Below are 22460 nucleotides of genomic sequence, written 5' to 3'. Positions count from 1 at the left end.
CTCTTCTCTGAAAGAGTCTGGAACAGAGAAGGATAAAGTACAGGCGCTGGGGGGCTAAAAATATTCTCCCTGACACACCTACTCCCCAGAAAGTGTAAACATAAATGGACATTTGCAGGAAATTATAAGTAAATAAATACAGCCACAGTAAATCAACCTATGACTGTTCCTTGTTCTAGGTCTACCCTTCATTCTTCTCATCCCTCATCCCAGGTCTTTAGTCGCTGTCAAATTACGAAGTCCAAATCCACTTTGTTCAAATTCTTTCTAGCCTTCAATTCCCTACAACCTTCAGCAGAGGCTGAGGTTTCAAATTCTGTTTGCTCTCTCCTGAACTCAAAACTACTTCGGGGGCACCTGGACAGCTCAACTGGTTAAGTGGCTGGCTCTTGATTTCAGGCCAGGTCGTGATCTCAGGGACCTGGGATCAAGCCCCTCCTCCATCGGGCTCTGTGGGGAGTGTGTTTGAGGGTTCTTTCTCTCTCCCTCTTCCTCTGCCCCTACCCCAGCTCATGCACGTGCTCTGGTTCTCTCTCAAATCAATCAATCAATCAATCAATCTTAAAACAAACTGTACTCCAACTTCCTAGGTCTTTTGGTGGGCAAAATTAAGAGACATTATTTCTGAAACTTAAAAAAAAACTTCTGTATTTCAGTTTAACCTTCTTCTGAATAATCACCATAAAGGTAAAAGCAAAAGGATTCACCGGATAGTTAATTAGCTAAACAATGAATTTTTATTTAGGTGCTATTTATGTTAATCAAAAATCCAAGCTGATGAATTTCTGTAAATATTAAACTCACTGAGATAAAGAAAAAGCTTTCCAAACACTACTTACTATAGGACTGTCTATTTAAAGTTTACCAAAGGGTTGTGAAAAATTTAACTGACATACAAATCCAGCAAGCATTATGTATCATGAGAGACTCCTTCAGCAGGTACCCAATCTAGAAATACTTTCTGAAAAGCCTCCACAGCAATTAATTGATCATACAAAATAGAGAAAATCAGTAAATACCTGAACTGAAGTGGCTGTTTCCTGCAAATGGCCACCAGCAACTGCTCCTTTGGAAGTTGCTGAAGGGACACTGTGCATTTTGGGGGTTCCTGGAGTAGCAATCTTTTCATCTGTCCTATGTGACTGCCAGGTTTCCTTTCGATGGTGAGATTCAGTAGCCTGCTGGTCTCCAAAAGCAGCCCAAGAGCAACTATCTTTCTGTCCACCCTCAAAAGCATTCCAATCTACAACTTGGCTAGGCCCAGCTGAACTGAAGTCCGCAAAATCATCAGAGTCTTGAAAAGCACTGCAGTCATCTTGTATATTTGGCACAGAATCGAAATCTCCAAATTCACCTTCTTGCCCAATTTCCAGTTTTGAAACAGGATCAGTGCCTGTCTCAGTAGACTTTCCTCCCAACTTACATTCCTCTGATAAACTATCAGAAGTCTGTTTTAGGTCAGACTCTGTAAATATAATTTCATCTTGGCAAGAAACAGCATTCGTATCCCCAAATTCTCCGAAGTCATCACCTGGTTCACTAAAATGTGGAAAGTGCTCTGAGGACTCTTCAAAAGTGATATCGCTCATTGAATCTTGAGTACCAGTAACAAAAGGTGGAGTTGTGCCACTGGCTGTGCCGAAGTCACCAAACTCATCCTCATTAGTATCGTTGCAAGTCACAAAGTCATTACTACTATCACCATTTTTTACACTTATAGAATCATCCAGAACATTTTCTTCTGTAGGATCAATGCTGGGGCTTTGGGAATAAGTAAACTTTCTATTTTCTTCTTTGGAAGAACCAACTTCATTATTAGCATCAGAAGCTTTAAAAGAATCCATACATAGGTCAGCACACTCAGGAGTAAACAAATCAAGTTTTTCCTCAGTTTTATACTCTTCTCTCATACTGGATTCTGAATTATCAGCTGAGTCTGCCAAATTCCAAGGCTTTGACTGAACACTTGATTTTAAAAATTTGTCCTGTTGCAATGCTGGAAGGCCTTGTTTTTCAGTACTGAAAACTCTGGTACTCATTATGCTTATTTCTGAAACACAAACCTGATCCTCTGCATCCATGTCTCCTTTATCATCAAAACTTCTACCCAAAGACACTACTTTTACAGTATTCAGTTCACTGACTCTGTTAATTTTATTGTTTTCCTGAATGGTTAATGCTTCTCTATCATTTAAAACTTCATATCCTATTTCTTCTAGTTGTATCCTTTCCTTTTTGGAAAATGTGGCAAAATCTGCAAATTCCTCAGCAGGACTAGGTGCACAGTCTAAGTTATACTCAGTACTATGAGTGCTAAGAGGCTTTCTTCCTTTTGAATTGGCTACAGTGTCCAGATCTTCTGTTCCCTGAGGATTTACAGTTTCCAGTACTGCAAACCCATTTGTCAGAATCTCCAGACAAGGAGGCTTTTCACCATTGCAGCTCTCTAACTGCTTGTTTTGATGAACAACATTCACATCAGTTCTAAAATTTCCTGGAGAGAAACCTTCAGGTGTTCCAACATTCTGTCTCTGCTTCACTATAGTATTTAAATCTCCCAGACTTTCAACGCCATCAATGGAAGTATCTAACGTTTTAGATGAAATTATTTCTTTGCTGGTGGTAGAAAGTAAAACATCAGACTGTCCTTTTACAGGAGAAGAAAGTTCAGCTGTGATGTCTTTATCGTTACCATTTTTAATGGACTTAAAGCTAGTAAGGCTATCTACATTTTCTGAGAAATCATGAATTGGCATAAAATGGTTTGAAGGTACAAACTCTTCCTTGGGACGAGTATAATCTGGTGCATCAAAATCAACAAACCCTACACCAGAAGGGCTAACTTCTGAAAACCCACCAAATTCCCCAAATTCATCATCATCATCATCCTCGGCTCCATTGTCTAGTGGTGGTGGGGATGAAGAGTACATTCGAATGATGTCTGGCTCCATTGCTCAACTGCTTTCAAATAATTAATTTACACCTGAAAAAAAAAAAAGAACAGGGTTGGGTTTTTTGTTTTTTTTTGGAGGGGACAGGTTACATATATTAAGGCCTTTCAAAATTCTCTCAAAGCTATTTCAAAACAATGCAAATTCACAGTGTATCTTTCAAATTATTTTTCTCTGAGTTGCGATTACTTTACACAGCTATAATAGCAAAAAAACCAAAAAACAAAACCTCTCCTCTAGTGTATGTTTCCAAAAACACTGGTATTACATTACTGAACTTGAGGTTTCCAAAAAAGTTGGAATAAACACAAAAGTATATTTACAAAATACTCTCTCAGGGAACTTGCTTGTTCGCTTAAGTTCTCTTTCCAGTCTGTTGGGGATTCAGGGCCTGCCTTACGGATTTGTATGACTTCTTTATAAATAAGACATGAAAATTTTATCTCTACTAATTGCTACAATATTCTCACTTTGCTTTTCAATGTTTATTTCTGACCCAAGTTAATTTTCTTTTTAAATAGACTAAAAGAGCAGTTTTTTAAAGAGCAGTTTTAGGTTCACTGCAACACTGAGCAGAAGGTACAGTAAATTTCTATATATTCCACACCCATACTCGTGCATAGCCTCCTCTATTATGAACATCCTATACCAGAGTGGTGTATTTGTTACAACTGATGAACCTACACTGACATATACCACAACACTATCACCCAAGGTCCATAGTTTATATTAGGGTTTGCTCTTGGTGCTGTACACTCTTGGTTAGGACAAATGCATAAATATGAATCCACCATTAAAGTATCACACAGAGTAATTTCGATGCCCTAAAAATCCTCTGTTCCACCCATTTATCCTTCCTTTTCCCCTGCCCCTAGCAACCACTGATCTTTTTACTGTCTCCACAGTCTTGTATTTTCTGGGATATCATATAGTTGGAATCATACAGTCTGTCACATCATATGTAGCCTGTACATACTACATGACTGGTTCTTTCACTTACTAAGACGCATCTAAGCCTCCTCCATGTCTTTTCATGGTTGATAGCTCATTTCTTTTTAGTGCTGAATAACATTCCATTGCCTAGATGTAGCCCAGTTTATTTAAGTCAATTAAAAAAAAAAAAACTTTCAATACTGAAGTTGTTTCTGACTTAAAGGAATTTGCAAAAACAATCAAGTTCTCACATATATCCCACACAATTTCCCACAATGATAGCAGGGTAAATGATGATAGTACATGACCAAACCAGAAAACTGACATCAGTACAACACTATCAACTCAGCTACAGACCTTTTTTAGATTTCACCAGTTTTGTGTACGTGGGTCTGTGAAATTTTATCACATGTGCAGATTACATTCAAATAACCATCACTGTAACTAGGTTAAGAACTGTTGCAAAATAGTGCAATAATATTCATCAATATAAAGTAACTCCCCTTGAGTTACCTCTCAATTACTCACACCCTCCCCGAAGCCCTAACTCGTGCCAGCTGCTGATCTATCCTCCATCATTATAATTTTGCTACTTCACAAGTATTACCTACATGGAATTAAAGAAGATGTAATTCTTTGAAGTTTTTTTTTTTTTTTCCATTTGGCTTAATGCCCCTGAGATCCATGTTGTTGCATGTCAAGAGTTCATTCTTTTTTATGCCAAGTAGTCCTCCATTGTATAGCTGCATCACAGTCTGTTTCTCCATTCACTCAATGTAGGACATTTGGATTATTTCTAATCACAAATAATTACAAATACAGCTGCTATGAATATTTATGTACAGACTGTTATGTGAGCACAAGTTTTTAATTTTCTAAGATAAATTCTCAAGAGTGCAAATGCTTGGTTACAGTACGTATAAGTTTAACTTTATGAGAAACTGCCAAACTGTTTTCAAAAGTTTAATTTTTCAGGGGACAAACTGATCAATTTTTCATTAGTAATTTTCATTATTTTGCTTTCATATAAGCTTGAGATTTAATATTCCTTTTTTTTTTTTTTACTTTTAGTTGGTTTTCTTAAAATTTAAATTCAATTAGCCAACATATAGTGCATCATTAGTTTCTAATGTAGTGTTCAGTGATTCATCTGTTGCCGCAGTTAGTTGTTGTTTTTTTTTTTAAAGATTTTATTTATTTATTTGACACAGAGAGAGGGATCACAAGTAGGCAGAGAGGCAGGCGAAGAGATAGGGGAAAGCAGGCTCCCTGCTGAGCAGAGAACCTGATGAAGGGCTCCATCCCAGGACCCTGAGATCATGACCTGGGCCATGACCTGTGCTGAAAGCAGAGGCTTAACCCATTGAGCCACCCAGGTGTCCCTGCAGTTAGTTTTTAATACATCTAGAATTTATTTTGGTATGTGATCTAAGGCAAAGGTCTAAGTAACTTTTTTTCTAAATAGCCAAGCAATTATCATAATCCCGTTTACTCAATAATCCTTCCTATACTCATTAGTTCATGATACCTTCCTGCTATAGACATTTAACTCTCAAATGGAAATCTCTATCTGGATTATCTTGTTCCTTTGTAATAAAAAGTCACTAAGGCCACAAGACAGATTTACATTAAAAGCAAAGGCAGAATTAACAACAAAAGTCCTAGAATAAAACCAGCCCATAAATTGATACTTCCAATCAACTGAAGCCCAAGGAATATTCCCTGCAATTCACAGTTGCAAAATTAGATACATGAAGAAAGTATTTTACTGTAACAGTCAACCAGTTTTGTAAACTCAAAAAACAAAACCACCACTTTCTTCCAACTCTCAGATTAAAATTTTATAAGATTTTCTAGCTATAGGAAGAAGGTACCTTAGAAGCCATTTAATTTAATTAGATATGAAGACAATGAGGCCTATTGGTAAGCAACTTTCCCAAAGGTCACACAGTTGGTTAGTAGAGAATGGCTTCAGAATTTTGAGAAGGATCTTTGAGGTCAATGACTGGTCTGTCACTGAGAGTTATTTGAAAGAAATTGAACAAATCATAAGAAAAAGATTTCATTGTAATATATCTATTTTAAACTGCCCTCCTTACAAAATCAGCATCATAAAGAAGAAAATGATGGCTTTATGAAATACCTTCTTTTCTGCTGATTTAAAGAGAAAAGGAAAATAACAGTAAAAGATACATGTAAGCCCTACTTTCTTCCTTTGTCCAGAGTCCTGATAACCCCTTCCAATATTTAGGTATACAGGGTAATTTGACCTCTAACAGTTTCCTTGTGATTATGAAGTTCCTATTTTTAAAAATTCTCTAATTGTTAATGAATGTGTGGAGAAAAGGCCATTTGCACACACATATTGCTGGTGAGTGTGTAAATTGTTAGAAGGCTTCCAGAAGGCAATCTGGCTATACTATACAAATTGTTTTTTTGTTTGTTTGTTTGTTTTTTTCCTTAAAAGTAAAACAAAATGCTCCAAGGGATTGTTTAAGCAATCATGCTTTGTCCTTCCAGTAGGATACTATGTAGCCATTAATATCGTGATTCTTCTTCTTCTTCTTCTTTTTTTTTTTTTTAGTTTAAAAGCATCCATAATGATGGCAACATGTCAAAAGGATACAAAAGCCAGCTTAAAGGAATTCTCAGTGGTAAAATCTGACAATTTGAGCATCAAAATAAAGATAATACTGGATTATAATCTACTGAATAAAAGAAACAACTCTCAGTTCCCAGATATAAATATGTAAGATAACCGAAGCTTCAAAATACCTTCCCAAAACATAATTACAAAGGAAAAAAAGTGTAACTTTACAGTGGTGAAGGGTGACACTTCATCAAATGATCAAAGTGAACATCATTAGTAACGGAAATACTGAAATCATGTATTTATCATCTGACAAGATGCAACAAGAACACCAGACCACTCCTGGAATAATTGCTGCCCCAAATACAGAACCTCAATCTATTCATGAGGAAACTTCAGACAAATTCATATTGAAAGACAGTCTACAAAACAACTGGTCTGTGATCTTCAAAATTATCAATGTCATGAAAATTAAGGAAAATCTTAAGAACTCTTCCAAATTAAAGATGACTAAAGAGACATGACAAGTAAATTCAACACCTGATTTTCAACTGGCTTCCCTTTCTATACAGGTCATTATTGGGACAACTGTGAAACCTGAATAGAAGCCAAGAGCAATGTGTTGATGCTAATTTCTTGATTTTAAGGGTAGTATTGTAGTTATGCAAGAGAATGTCTTTGGTTGTCAGAAATGCACACTAACATACTTGGGCGAGGTGAAAATAGTAGACACACCCTTTGTCTAGCTCCCCTAATGGTGAATCGTATATAGTTCTAGTACAAGAGCAAACCTGGAAATTGACCATGTTGGCACAGTACTATTAACCAGACTACAGACCTTATTCAGTCTTCACCTTTATAAAACAAAACAAAAACTTGCATCCACTTGTGTCTGTGTGTAGTTCTGTTCAATTTTATCCTATGTACAGATTGGTGTAACTACAACTACCAAAATACAGAACTGCTTCCTCTCCTGCACCCCATCCTTGCGCAACCACTGATCTGTCTTCCACCTCCATAGTTTTGTCATTTCAGAAGTGTTATGTAAATGAAATTATATAGTATGTAACCTCTTGAAGGTGACTTTTTTCACTAAGTATAATGCCCTTAAGGTCCATCCTGGTTATTGCATGTATCAGTAGGTCAATTATTTTTATTGCTAAGTAGTATTCTGTGGTACAGAATACTCATCAACTGAATGACATATGGGTTATTTCCGATATTATAAATAGTACATAAACTACATTAATAATATATGTCAGTAACATATTTAAATAGTACACATATTAAAGACGATGACAACATTTATATACAGGTTTTTGTGTTAACCTAAGTTCTTATTTTCTGGACAAGTGTGATTACTGGGTTCTATGGTAAGTGCATGTTTAGTTTTGTAAATGCCTATTTTTCAGAGTGCTGTACCATTTTACCTTCCATAATACTCATAATACTTTACTTTTTTTAAAAGACTTTATGTATTTGTCAGAGAGCGTGAGCACACAAGCAGGGAGAGCAGCAGGCTCCCCAATGAGCAAGGAGCCTGATGGGGGATGTGGGACTGATCCCAGGACATGAGCTGAAGGCACACCCTTAACTGAGCCACCCAGGTGCCCCCATAATACTTTACTTTTTAAAGAACCACCTGTGATGTTTCTTATTAGTACAATCTGTTCATGGTTAACCTACTACTTTTCTTAAAACTTTTCATTATTTGAAAAATTAAGTATTTTACTTAGCTTAAGCTTATTTCAAATTCAGATGTTAAGGAAATACCAAGATCTGAATCAGAAACTTTGTAATCAAACCAACAACACAGAAAATACTACTTCTTGTCACATCTTGAAAAAGTACTCTCTTTCTCCTTCTAGATGCAACAGGATCTGTCAGCCTCCCAGACTATGAACATTTCCTCCTTTTTCAAAACGGTGTCACCTACCAATGGGAAGAACTTGGGCTACACATTCCCCTTCGGCAGGTCTTGTCTTTGGTCCAATTCACCCTTCAAAAATCTAAGAGAATGCTATTCTCAAGTTTCAGTTAAGAATGCCAACCAGCCAGAGGGGAGGAGGCTTGAAACTTTCCAAGGCAGTAAAATTTGTTAGTTGAAGCATTATGTGTTAATTGAAGTAGCTGTATGATTAATTAGCATATTAAGTCTGACTTAAGACAAATTCTTCTTTTTTAAACACAGAAAATATGGACTTTAAATGGCTATTCCTTAACAGGAAAAAGAGCTAGATGAGCTACTTTAATACTATGCCTGGCACACAGCAACCTTAATAAATATTTCTTCATCCCTCTTAATGGACTACTTACTTCACACCACAAGTTGTTTTCTAATTTTATAATCTTAACAAACACATGCACGTGAGTATGTGTGTGTAGGAAGCTGTGTTCAACTTCCCATTTTTATGCCTGCTTATTCCAAGACCTCTTAAACAAGTAATTGTTTAAACAAGTAATGGGGGTATCTAGGAAAGATTCAAGCTATAGGATACACAAAAAGTAGACACGGGGCTTTCATGCTTGCGTAATAAATGGGGTATCCTGAAGTTAGTTAGAGCATGCAGATAGAGAATCTGGCAGACCTTCTACACTTTGGAGATCTGTCCATCAGAAATCACATCGTTAATACAGCGCCTAGGGGACAACATAAGTGAGAAACAGTGAATAAAAATGCAAATCAAAGATGATCTTCAGGGTTACAAACCATGAAAACCAAAGGATCTTTGGTTTGGTAATTCTTATAGGAGTCTAATACAGAGGGGCCAGGGGAATAATCCACAATCCTAGTAGCAATCAGCAGTGGAACCCTGAGTCCTGTGCCAGATTAGCAGCCAGGGTAACAAGGCATACAATGGGTGAAAGTGATTCAATATTAATCTCTCATAAGAAAAAAAGTTGCACCTGCTCAAGGAGTTCTAGCCTCAGGTCTGAAATGGTATGGAAAAGAAGAGGTGGTAGGTCTGTAGGTTGAAAACCCTGGGGTCAAGTGGAAAGGGAGGCTTGGTAACACAGAGGAATGAAAGGAGGAATGGGGCTAACTATCTTCTAAAACTACCTGGCAATTTAAAAATAGTTTCCCAAAAGGAACAAAGTTGGAGCACTTAAGTTACCAGGTATCAAGACCTGGTTTAAAGCTACGTGTCATGCGATAACAAAGATGCCACTGCAGTGTGGAGGGGGAAAGGACAAGCCTTTTTTTTTTTTTTTTTTTTTTAAACAAATTGTGCTGGATCAAGTGAAAACCTACACAAGGGAAACAAATCTTTGATTCTACATAATAACTCACAGAAAAATCAGCTCCAGACAGACTGTAGGCCTAAATGTGAAAGATGTGAAAACAATCAATGTTCTAGAAGAGAAGTTGAGATTATTTTCATGACCTTAGAGAAGGCAAGCTGTTTTAAATAGGGCATAGAAAGCAATAATCACAAAAGAGAAAAATGATACAATGGACTTCATTAAGATTTAAAACTTCTGTTCACCTAAAAACAACATTAAGAGGGGCACCTGGGTGGTTCAGTGGATTAAGCCTCTGCCTTCAGCTCAGGTCATGATCTCAGGGTCCTGGGATTGCCTCCAGCATTGGGCTCTCTGCTCAGCAGGGAGCCAGCTTCCCTATCTCTCTCTGCCTACTTGTGATCTCCCTCTCTGTCAAAAAAATAAATAAAATCTTAAAAAAAAAAGAAAGAAGAACATTAAGAGAGTGAAAAGGCAAGCCACTGCCTGGGAGAAGGTATCTATGGTATACATAACTGTCAAAGAACTCATCGTCAGAATATATACAGAATTCGTAAAAATCAATGTGAGACAACCCAACAGAAAAATTGCCAAATATTAAAACAGGTAAGTCACAAAAGAGATTATCCAAACAGCCAGTGAGCAAATGAAAAGTCATCAGGGAAATGTACACTAAAACCACAGTAAGACACTACTATACACCCACAAGAACAGCTAAACTTAAAACAATTTTAATCATAGCTACCAATGGCAATAATATGAATTGGTATTCTCATATTTTAATGGCTGGAGTGTAAACTGGTATACCCATTTGGAAAACTGGCAGTATTTACTAACACTGTATCAGGTATGTACTTTACAAAAGTGAGTACATATAGGCACTGAAGGCATGTACAAGCCTGTTCATGACTTTATTCTTAGCTAAAAATAACTCAAGTGTCCATCAGCAGAATGGTTAAAATAAATCATGGCATATATATATATATATATATATATACACACACACACACACACAATGGCTTACATTATGGATTATTATTACATTTAAAAACATGGATGGGGACGACTGGGTGGCTCAGCTGGTTGGGCCGCTGCCTTCAGCTCAGGTCATGAGGCCAGAGGTCCTGGGATCGAGTTCTGCATCGGGCTCCTTGTTCAGCGGGGAGCCTGCTTCTTCTCTCTCTGCCTCTGCCTGCCGCTATGCCTGCTTCTGTTCTCCCCCCCCGCCCGACAAATAAATAAATAAAAAAAATCTTAAAAAAAAAAAAATAAAGACATGGATGACTGGGGCGCCTGGGTGGCGCAGTGGGTTAAGACTTTGCCTTCGGCTCAGTTCATGGTCTCAGGGTCCTGGGATTGAGCTCCGCATTGGGCTTTCTGTTCAGTGGGGAGCCTGCTTCTCTCTCTCTCTCTCCGCCTACTTGTGATCTCTGTCAAGTGAATAAATAAATGAATCTTTTAAAAAAAATCGATGACTATTACAGACATGATGTATCAAAGAAACCAGATATATACACACATAAAATATATATTGTGTGATTCCATTTCTGGGCATGGCAAAACTAAACTATGGTGATAATTCAGAATAGGGGTACCTATAGCAAGTACAATATTGACTGGAAGGGGGTATAAAAGAACCTGGTGCGAGCTAATAATATTGTTCTCTCTTGATCCTAGTACTAGTCACAGGCACATATATTTGTAAAAATTCATCCCATTATACATTTAAGACTCATACACTTTGCTGTATGTATGCTACAATAAGAAACAAAAAGTGTTTCTCAGAATATCAATATACTTAGATTAACAATAATTATATTACAAGTGAATGCACATGGGACCATAATAATAAGCATATCATGCTACTAAAAAGAAGTTTTGCTTATTTATACTTTGCCTACCTCTGAGATTTAAGGTGATATATGTATGTCTCAAAAGGTAGCATGGTGGGGTGCCTAGGTGGCTCAGTGGATTAAAGCCTCTGCCTTCGGCTCAGGTCATGATCCCAGGGTCCCGGGATTGAGCCCCACATTGGGCTCTCTGCTCAGCGGGGAGCCTGCTCCCCACCCCCCCCCCCCCGCCTGCCTCTCTGCCTGTCAAATAAATAAATAAAATCTTAAAAAAAAAAAAAAGGTAGCATGGTATAGGAGAAAGATCTTGGACTTGGAGACAGATAGATACTAGGTTCAGATTCTAGTTTCCTCATTTACTAATTGTGTGAGTTTGCCTTCCTTGAGCTTTAGTTTCCTATCTATAAAGAAGGGCTAGCAGCTTCTCCCTTCAAATGCTGTTGTGAGGATTACAGATAACAGACCTTCAGTACCTGGCACATTCTGTACCTCAGCAAATTATCAACTATCATTACATTTTAACTTACACCAAGTTTGTGGTTCAGACCATAATCTACCCTTAACAAAAATCTAAGCCAATGTTTGCTTAGTTGCCAAAAACATTCACATGACTCTGCATATACTTTAAAGGTCAATGAAAGAATAAGTCACTTAAGAAAAATATTAGTAACCACACTAAAGATACAGGACATTGCCTATATTGCCAATTTCTAGAACCCATCCCTGGAAAATATGAAACAATGCTCAAGGTTGAAGGACTGAAACCACAGCCTCTGAACCACTGGTAGTTCAGAGGCTAGTAGCAGTCTATTCAAGGAATCAAGGTTTTGATGAGGAACAGGAGAATACGACCCCGAAGTCCTCACTAGTAACTGAAGTAAACTGGCTGTAGCTACTATCCATTTAGAGAAAAGACCACAAGAATAAAGGCTTCTAAGAAGGTACCTGGTTGGGATGGAAAGGATTCCATATATGCTTCTGAGATAGAGTTCATCCTTGACCACCCCTTTATCCTCCATCATTCACATAGAGTATCAACGATCTTAAGGGTCTTTGGAGTCACATTTGGTGGCAGAGGTAAGGTCTGAGAGCCCCTTTAGGAATTTCCCAGATTCAAAAACTGAGAGAACCTTCCAGACAAGCTAAAAACTCACCAGGAAAGAAACTCCCATGTTTTACAGGGCACCAGCCAAGCTGCATCAATATGTACATCAACTTTCAAGGCCAGATAAGCATACCCAGATTATACCATCCCCAGCTTTATTGAGGACCTTACACTCCAAACTTAGTTTTACTGGACTAGAATGCAGGTGGGGGTAATGGAGAACACATATAAGCAGGAGGATGGTGGTAAGAAAAAAGAAAAGACAGACAACCATGTCTGAAGTTGTGCTACAAGCTTTAAGTAGTACAAACTACACCACCAAGATTTAGTTAACAGATCACACACACAAAAAAACTGTTATCTTCTTACCATGATGTCTAAAGTTTTTAATGAGTCACTTGTCAATTCATTTGGTTGAGTGATGGGGAAAAAAATGTGTATTTTCTTTAGAAAAATGAATGAAAATGTTACATAAGCAATTAACAACATTGATTTGCATTACAATTGTTGCCTGCTATTCCAGTAGTCCAAATTATTCAAATCTTTACTATAATATCCTCACAGGAGTTTTAAGATAACTATCAAAATATACTGTCAATGAACCTGCCCAGCCTACATTCTGCTTAAGAGTCATCTCATTAGCTTGTCTCAGAAACAGCCCTTCTTTTGAGTGATACAAAGATACGAATCTTAGTTAACTTTCTGGCTTTTGATATATCTAGAGATGACTGGACCATGCGTGATGTCACAGAAATTTTCATGCTTCTAAAACTGAAAATCTACAAGAATAATCATCTTTATTCTTCCTTTTTGAGTGATTTGTCCTCAGCATATTATATTAGCTCTATGGTCGTTAAAAAAACAAGGAAAGCCCCTAAAAAGAGATGCTTTTTAGCTAAGAATTGAGAAAAGTTTTGTTGTTGTTTTTTTGTAGGACTCCATTTAACATAAGCTGCAAACTTAATACTATTTAATCAAATTTCCACTAATTCTGAAGCTGAGTATTTTTAAGAGACCTTGCAATTCCTTATAAACTTGCCAATTTAAAAACAAAAATCCAAGATATCATAGACATCAACTGCCAACATGCAGTGTTGTTTAAAATATTTGTTGAGGGGCGTCTGGGTGACTCAGTTGGTTAAGCGTCTGCCTTCAGCTCAAGTCAGGATCCCAGGGTCCTGGGATTGAGCCCCTTGTGGGGCGGACTACCTGCTTAGCCAGGAGTCTGCTTCTCCCTCACCCTCTGCCTCTCCACCTTGCTTGTGCTTTCTCTCTCTCTCTCTCTCTCTCAAAAAAATAAATAAAATCTAAATAAATAAATAAAGCATTCATTCAACAAACAGTATATTCCAAGTGCTTTCATTTTCTGCTTACACCAGTATCAAGTTAACATTTATTCAACGCTATGTGTTGAAACTATGTGAAAAGCATTCATGAATTATTTCACTTAGTCCTCATACTATGCGATGAGATAAGGATTATTATCTTCATTTTACAAATAAAAGCTTAAAAGGCTAAATAATCCCTCATGGTAGTGTAATTACTAAGCGGTGAAATCAGTCACAAGCTAATAAATAATTGAAAAATGTCTTACTGCAGAAATAATTGAGAGCAAATACTGGAATTACAAGAATCATCCCTTAAAGATTTCTGAGTTGTTCAGAAAAAAGTTTCTGAAACTTCCACAATAATTTGGAAGGAGAAAAAAGATGCTTACAACCTAATAACCAACAAAAAATGCCAAGAGGTGAGTGTTTTCTTTTAGTATTAATGTACACAGTAGTAAAAACGTGGTGAAGAATGAAACAAGCAGCAAAATATCTTTATAACTAAGCTGATTACCCTCAAAAGGCCGGACTGCCAAAAATGACAACCAAATTTTGTCTTCCTGATTTTGATGTCAATAAGGATGATTCACAAAAGTACAAATATCATATGTACAATGTAAATGAGGATATAAGCAGCAACTCACATTCACTCTTCAATGAATGTTGCTAAAAAGCAATGAGTTACTATTTTACAAAAGGCAGTTCTCAAAAATTCCTAAGAAAGAGCTTTCCTTTTACTGTATATTTAACTTTTTACATAAATCCATAAGGCTTTTTATTTGTGTTTGTATGGTTCCACAGTAAAAATTAAACAAGATAAATAAAAACATCTGAAACTGTTTCACCTTTAATTCATTATATCAACTGACCATATTTGAGAGATTACTAACTATTATTCCCCAAAAGGTACTTCAACTTGAAAATGAATAAATGATATTGGATAACTGCTGGCAACAAAGATAACGAAACAGAAGCAGCAGTGAGGATAGATGCATTAGCGCTGGTAAACACTTTTTTCCCCAGTACTCTGTGCTCTTACTACAGTTACAGAAAAACTAGCCACTCTAATTTTCCCTCTAATAACCCCGAACCTTTTCAACAATGAAAACAGAATCTAAAAGCAGGAACTACTTCAGTTTCATGTCCTTTCACTAAAATCTTGCTTACATCTACAATATTGTCTACAGATAACCCCTGGACCTTCTGTTCTCTGAACTGCTTGCTCAGAGGACCCTTTGAATTTCTCCATTACTACTGATGCTTTCTCATCAAGCTTGTGAAGGTTCAAGAGTCTTCCAATCTCAAAACAAATCAGAGCAAAACAAAACCAACTCCTCCCTTCTGTGTCCTTCTACCTCCCCTCCTCCTCACCATATCAAGCTTCTTTTTGCTATCTCTACTTCCTAACCTCCCACTCACTCCCTCAACCCAGCACAATCTGGCTTCTGTCCTACCACTCTACTGAAACTGCTCTTGTAAGAGGTACTTTACTTGAGCTCCAAAGACTGGAAATGTTGTGCAGGAATAGGCAGGCCTCTGTTGTCAGCCACTGCATCCTCAGGGCCTGGTGCACGGGAGGAACTGAACATATGATTATTGTTCTTGCTGGGACATTTACTCCAATGACCACTTGTGAACTGTCTCCTCCTCCACCTCACATTGGGTTTCTAAACGCTAGCTCTGGTGCTCCACCAAGTTAGGAAACACCAAAGTTCAGTTAAGGTAGTAAGTGTGATCTGAGAGAGGCTGGTCTGAAATGTAACACATGTAAAAGAGAGCAAACCCAATCATTTGTGCTGCACCTGTTTGAAAAAAGAGAATGTTGAGAGGTGTAGTACTTATATGCAAGCTAGGAGGAAAAAAAAAAATCTGCTGAAGGACAAATTTTTGTTCATGAGTTTTGAATAGACCAACTAGTATGACTCTCTGATTTGAGGCAGTTTCACACCCTAAGTGGAGGTGTCAGCTGGTGTCTCCGGAGCGTGATGAGACTCTGGATGGCCCAACTAATTTCCCCTGCTCTTGTTCTCTGCTCCCAGCAACTTTAATGCTCCATGTAAAATTTCCCACAGATTTGCAATCAGCTGGCATGAATAGCTGACATGTTCTGAAAGAAATTTCTTGCTGTAAAGCTTTAGATTTAAATTCTGGCCAAGACTGATGAGTTTAAACCTCAAGATCCCATGGTATTCTGAAAAAGATAAAACCCCAAAACACAAAACCTACTTTGTGGACTTTCAAAACAGAAAACCCCCCCTCTAGTCTGTAACTAAAATACATACATGTTGGCAGGTCTCTGGCAGCTGCCCTTCCTGATAGTGCTACTCTCTACTAAATGCCTACTATGAGAGCAGCTCACCTTTTAGAGAAAAAGCCATCTAGTATAGTTCTAAAATTGCAACCAAATGCAGTTAAAATTCAATTATCTGAGCTAATGAGAAAGGGTGCTATGTCCTACATAACCTATAACTCACAAATTTGGCTTTAAAATATGACCTATGTAACAGCAGATTTACCTCACAAATTGTCTGTGCTAAGTGCTATTTGTTACTTTAATTTGTTCCTTGACCACCCATCAATTGAGAAAAAGATAACCTAGAAACATGTGAGAAGGAAACCAGATGATGAACCAGACTTAAAAAGAGCCATAAGTCATCCACAAATAGCAACAAATAATGACATTTTTGGGGTGAGTTATTATAAAACATAAGTTTTGTATATGTGAAAAATCAAATATAAACACACTCCAAAACAGTGCTCAGGAGTGTATGTGTGTGTGATATACACAGCTAAAGCCACAAGTAGGGTCCCCTATACTGATAACCTTCATGGAAACTATGGAAGGAATTCTCTTAGCAAACAAATTCTAGGTGGTTGACCTTTCAATAGTGTTGTTTCTTGGTTTAAAGTTTTACTTTCTCCTGAGAGGCAGAAAGGCTAAAGGGTAAAAAGAATTTCACCAAACAGTACTTACCCTTATTCTCTGGGTACTCTTGATAGTTCTATACCATTTTTTCTTAAAAGCTGGTCAGGATCACCTAAACTGATTTTATAAACTTAAATTTATAAACCAGGAATAGGTCATAACGCAAAGTAAAAAAAAAAAAAAAAAAAAAAAGACAAAAAGGACACTGAAGAATTTAACAAAAATGACCAAAACTCACAGTCAATTTCCTCTAACTACTATTAGTACCACTAAGGTTAGGGTCCCTCTATATAGATGCTATGAACAATGTCAAGTAATCAATCAAAAAAAAAAAAAACCTGGAAATTTGTCCGTATTTTTTACCTTTAAACTATTTAAGCAGCAGGATTTAAGCGGACTTAAAACTTCTGCAGTATTTCTATTATATTTTCTAAAACATCTATTCTCTTACGATCAGTTTTACAGGAAGCTCATTTTATAGTCTTGCAGGCATTGCTTAAAGTTTGCTACAAGAAAAAAACCCTCAAAATTATCTCTGTGCAAAATCTTAGCACAGAATTTGTGTTAATAATGTATGTCTATCATAACAAGAACTGTTTGCACGCACCAATTTTGTTCAAGATTTAATCCCCCTCACAATAATACCATCATTCTCTTTCCTTCTGATCCACTTCCTCTAAATCCAATTACTGCTTCCAGCATGTAAGAGGAGGGAACAGAGCTTCTTTCAAAACAAAGAACCCCTCCTTCATCTGGTGCTTACAATGACAAAAGGCTTTCTTAAATTACATTATTTGAATAAACTAAGTAATTTGATAAAATGAAAGCATTCATTTTCTCTTCACAGAATTTTACACATAGTAATAAAAAAATACTATTTGTTTTTAAAATTCATACTATCCCCAAACTAGGAAGCAAGCCACTTTAAGAATAAAATTAAAGACACTATTGGTGGGAGTAAATGTTGGTTCATACTCCAGGCAATTCTGCAATATACCAAAAATTTTAATGCATATTTTTTGGACTAAACAATTTTATCCACAAAAATGTATCCTATAGAAGCATTCACAGAAGTATATAAAGATCATTCCCCCAAAATGTTAACTCCTACATATTTTAAAAAGCAACTGAAAATAACAAATATTTACCAATAAGGAATAGGGTAAATAAAAAACTATAGACTATATTACTAATTGGGAAATGTTTCTATAACATATTTTTAAGTGAACAAAGTATTTCTGAAAGGCATTCTCTCTTGATTCTCCTCTTACTTACCACAGCCTTCTCCTCCTTCAGTGGATCGGCTTCTTTTGCTTGCCTCTCAAATTTCAGTGTCTCCCAGGCCTCGGCCTCCCCATATTCTCATCCTGGACAGATCTCATCCACCTTTTGTTTTCATAGGTTCATAATACCGAAAGCCCTATCTCTCTACAGGCTGCCCAACCTCCAGATGTGTCTACCCAAATGCTTTTCTGAGTATCTCTACCTGGATGTCCCAAAGATAGCTCATATTCTCCAATTCCAAAACTGAAGTCAACCTCTACTCAAAGAACAGAAACCACTTCTTCCTACACAACATTCTGAATTCTAAGTCCAGAAATCTGTTATTCCTGACCACTCCCTCTTTGCCATCCCCATCCCATGAATTTAATTGACCACAAATTAAATCTTCTATATTGCTTACTATATTTGTTTTAATATCCCCTGACCAATAGCTCCTTTAAGGGCCTTATTATTTTTGGCCAGGATTACGACAGTCTACTTGAAACTCTTATCTTATCCAACATGGCTAAGATATTCTCTCTTTGCTTCAGTCAGACAAAAGTACCCCCTGTTCCTCCACTGGTACTGTTACCTCTAGGTTGTTACATGTCATTTTTTCTAACTTCCTGTCCTTACCTGTTTGGAGAACCCATTTACTATACCTTCAAACCTTATTCAGTCATGAAGTTTTCTGTGAAATAAGATCACCAATATTTATCAAGGTGTTATGTCATAGGTACTATGCTTGGTGCTAATCATACACTATCCAATTTAATCTCAACCACCCATTGTTATAGAGGAATAAAACAGACGCTGCTCAAGGTCCCATAAAGACTAAGTATGGAAAGTAGGGCTCTAACACTACAGCCGGTATTCTTTTCACTATGTCAGGTTGCCTTTCTGAATTAATTAATCCTTCTTTATATCTACATCTTTTATTACATCCGACAAAGTACATCAAATTTGTTTCTATGTTTTTCTCTTCCAATAGCCTATAAACCCACACTACTCAATCTTAGCTCTGTATTGTTTTCCTTTTTTAATAGAACAGGTGGACCTAAAGATCGGTATTTTTCAAAAAGTTTGAAAGATGGTGCTGATTGTCAGCAAAAATTGAGAGCCACTGAGTTATATTTCCAGACGATAAGACTATCACCAGGGGCACCTGGGTGGCTCAGTGGGTTAAAGCCTCTACCTTCAGCTCAGGTCATGATCTCAGGGTCCTGGAATCGAGCCCCACATTGGGATCCCTGCTCACTGGGGAGCCTGCTTTCCTTCTTCTCTCTTTGCCGCTTTTCTGCCTACTTGTGATCTCTGTCAAATAAATAAATAAAATCTTAAAAAAAAAAAAAAAAAAAAAGACTATCACCGGACTTTTTACCTTGGGGGTGACATAAATGTCTATAAACTTCACTGCTGAACTCACTGATACAGGTAAATCAATGAAACTGTAATTTTTCTTATAAAAAGTTTTCCTCTACTTAAAATGATTTAAATGTATAAATGTTTCTTAAAGTTCTGTCATACACATTTATCTGAGACCATCACAAAGAAATTTCACACTCAAGATTTAAAAAAGAGTTCACAATACAAAATTTTTGATATTTTTCTTAAATGAAACTTGGAAAATTTCCTTAAAGGATCAAATTTAAATTACTGTAATAATCCTTGAAACAGATGCAATTATGTATATAATTTAAATGTTATAGAACCCTTGGAAAAAATAACGTTTAAAAAAATTAATCTGTTTCACTTGCAGCTGAATATTATGAAATGAATGTGAACAGCAACAAAAGAAACTTTTCTCTACTTCCAGAAACCAAGATCACTGGTAGTCTGATTAAAACCTATACTTTTTATTTAGGTGCAACACTTGCACTGTTTCAGGAAAACTTCTGAAACCTAATGTGATGGAAAGCTGTCATCTGCTGGCTCATTATGATATAGCGGAATGCATCTGCAATATGAAAGGAGTAAGAAAAAATGATGACTTGACTATAGGTAAAAAGTAATGAATATTCTTTTTTTTTTTTAAAGTAATGAATATTCAAACATTCCAGTTTGGGCTTCAGGAAAGAAAATTTGGATGTGATACCTGAAACTCTTGATATTTCTTCTTTTTTTAAGGAACAAAGATGCTATTAAAACTATCCAGTACAAAGAGTTAATTTATCTCTTAATGTAAGGTCATCACTTTTTATAAATTGCTACTAAAATCAAAAGCCATAAGAAAAGAAATTAATGCCTCAGATTTTGAGTGTCACTGTAGCAGAAATATTTTACCTGAAAATACTCCAGGTCAACATTTCTACATCCAAATAATAAACAATTAAGATAAGAGATGATTAACCACAGCAAAATAGAAAATACTACAAAACATAAGCAATGACGAAAAAGAAAACAACAAAAACACCCACCTTGGAGGGTATGTGAAGCAGAAATATTATTCACTTTATCTCTTTAAGTAACCGTGGTCTCATTAAGATATATGCAAATATCAAAGATCCTATTCCGAGAAGTCTCGCTTTGAAAAGTATCATTTAAAGTTAACATTTAGGGGCATGTGAGTGGCTCAGTAAGTTGAGCATCTACCTTTGACTCAGGTCATGATTGGGATAAGTCCCATGTTGGGCTCTCTGCTCTGCGGGGAGCCTGCATCACCCAATCCCTCTGCCTATTGCTCTGCCTACTTGTGCTCACTCTGTCAAAAAAAAAAAAAAAAAAAAAAAGGAAAAGAAAAAGAAAAGCCAAAACAAAAAAAAGAGCCCTAAAACTTAAAGTTAACATTTAAAGACTAAGATGTGAATTAAGAATCATATCCTCTATTACCTAAACAAAGAATTGTTAAATTTAACATAAAAATTCAATGTTAGCAATGCAGAATTTTTACATTTGTTGTTAAATGTTAGGTTTTGTTTTTTTTTTTTAATTTTATTTATTTATTTGAAAGAGATCACAAGTAGGCAGAGGCAGGCAGAGAGAGAGAGGGGGAAGCAGGCTCCCTGCTGAGCAGAGAGCCCGATGGGGCTTGTTCCCAGAACCCTGAGATCATGACCTGAGCCGAAGGCACAGGCCTTAACCCACTGAGCCACCCAGCTGCCCCTCTGTTAGGTATTTTATCTTTTTTTTTTTGCTGCTCATGTGAAATGGGGTCTCCACTTCCATCTTATTTTCTAACTGCTGAGTACTATTTATAAAATTGAAAGTTCCTGTTACTTGTAAAATTTACCATCACAACATAAGCAAACTGGAATAATCTGACCATTTCCTTTCCAATTCTTATGTCTCTCTTTTTCTTTATTGTGTTGGCTAATGCCTCCAATACCAAATCTAATGGTAGTGGTGATAGCAGGCATTAGTATTCCCCCTAAATTAAGATACTGATTTTTTGATTTGAGGCATATACATTTAAAAAAATTAAAAATGAGTTTCAAAATTTATGGAGTTAATAGTATTTATGGAATTACATAATTTTTCCTTAGGTCTATCTATTAAAGTAACCAAAAACCCAATACTTCTTAATTGTTTTCAATGTGTTCATAAGGGAAGTCCAGTTTGTTTTCCGCTGCAGGAAAAAGGTATGTTTCCAAATAATCAGATAAGCTTGTGTTAGATTATTTGCTTGGTTACACACATGTCAAACAGAAACATTTAAGTTACTCGATCCAATTTACTCCTTACTTTCACTTTTACAAACAGGTCTTAAAACAAACTTAGATTTTCTTAAGTATGAACATATTCAAATTAATAGGGTAAGTTCTTCCAGGTTTCATCCAGGCTCTTTTCTTACTCAACTTCCCCCACAAACAATCTCATCCATCTAGGCTTTAATTATCACATTCTAGAACTTGCAGATTGATCACTATAGCCCAACTCTCAAACCTGAGCTTCAGACCTCCCAGGGCTACTCTCTACTAGTTCTCTCCAACTGAATTCCTCAACTCAAACTGAGCTTAAATGTAACAGAACTTAAGCTTTTCTTCCTCAAATCTGGTCCTCTTCCAGGGCTAACTCAGGGAATGGCCCCTCTACCCACTAGTTACTAAGTCAGAAACATGAGAGCCACCCCTGACAAAGCTCCTCACCTTCACTTATCTTCTAAAGAATTATTTTTATCTCATAAATCTTTCAATTCTAGAATATCTGTACCTTCTTTCACCTCCTATGACTTGTTCTGGTCTAAGATGCCATTATCATTTTAGCAGCCTCTTCCTGACTGGTATTCAATCATATGCAACCCGAGTAATCTTCTAAAAAGCCAATCTGTTCAC

At 36.7% G+C, this 22460-nt stretch overlaps 1 protein-coding gene across 4 annotated transcripts in view; it reads right to left on the bottom strand.

Annotated features, from left to right (window-relative positions):
• AFTPH (aftiphilin) overlaps window positions 1-22460 on the bottom strand; it is a 64381-nt gene that overhangs the window by 34921 nt on the left and 7000 nt on the right. For all 4 annotated transcript variants that reach the window (XR_004287797.1, XM_032352270.1, XM_032352269.1 and 1 more), the window contains exon 2: window positions 1020-2983. Coding sequence is in view for 3 of the 4 variants with exons in the window: in XM_032352270.1 (XP_032208161.1) it covers window positions 1020-2951 (1932 nt within the window). In the remaining variant the exon portion in view is untranslated. The remainder of the gene's footprint in view (window positions 1-1019; window positions 2984-22460) is intronic.

This window comes from Mustela erminea, chromosome 7 (genome assembly GCF_009829155.1).
Source record: "Mustela erminea isolate mMusErm1 chromosome 7, mMusErm1.Pri, whole genome shotgun sequence".
Taxonomy (NCBI): Eukaryota; Metazoa; Chordata; class Mammalia; order Carnivora; family Mustelidae; genus Mustela; species Mustela erminea.
This window is presented reverse-complemented; position numbering and strand designations above follow the sequence as displayed.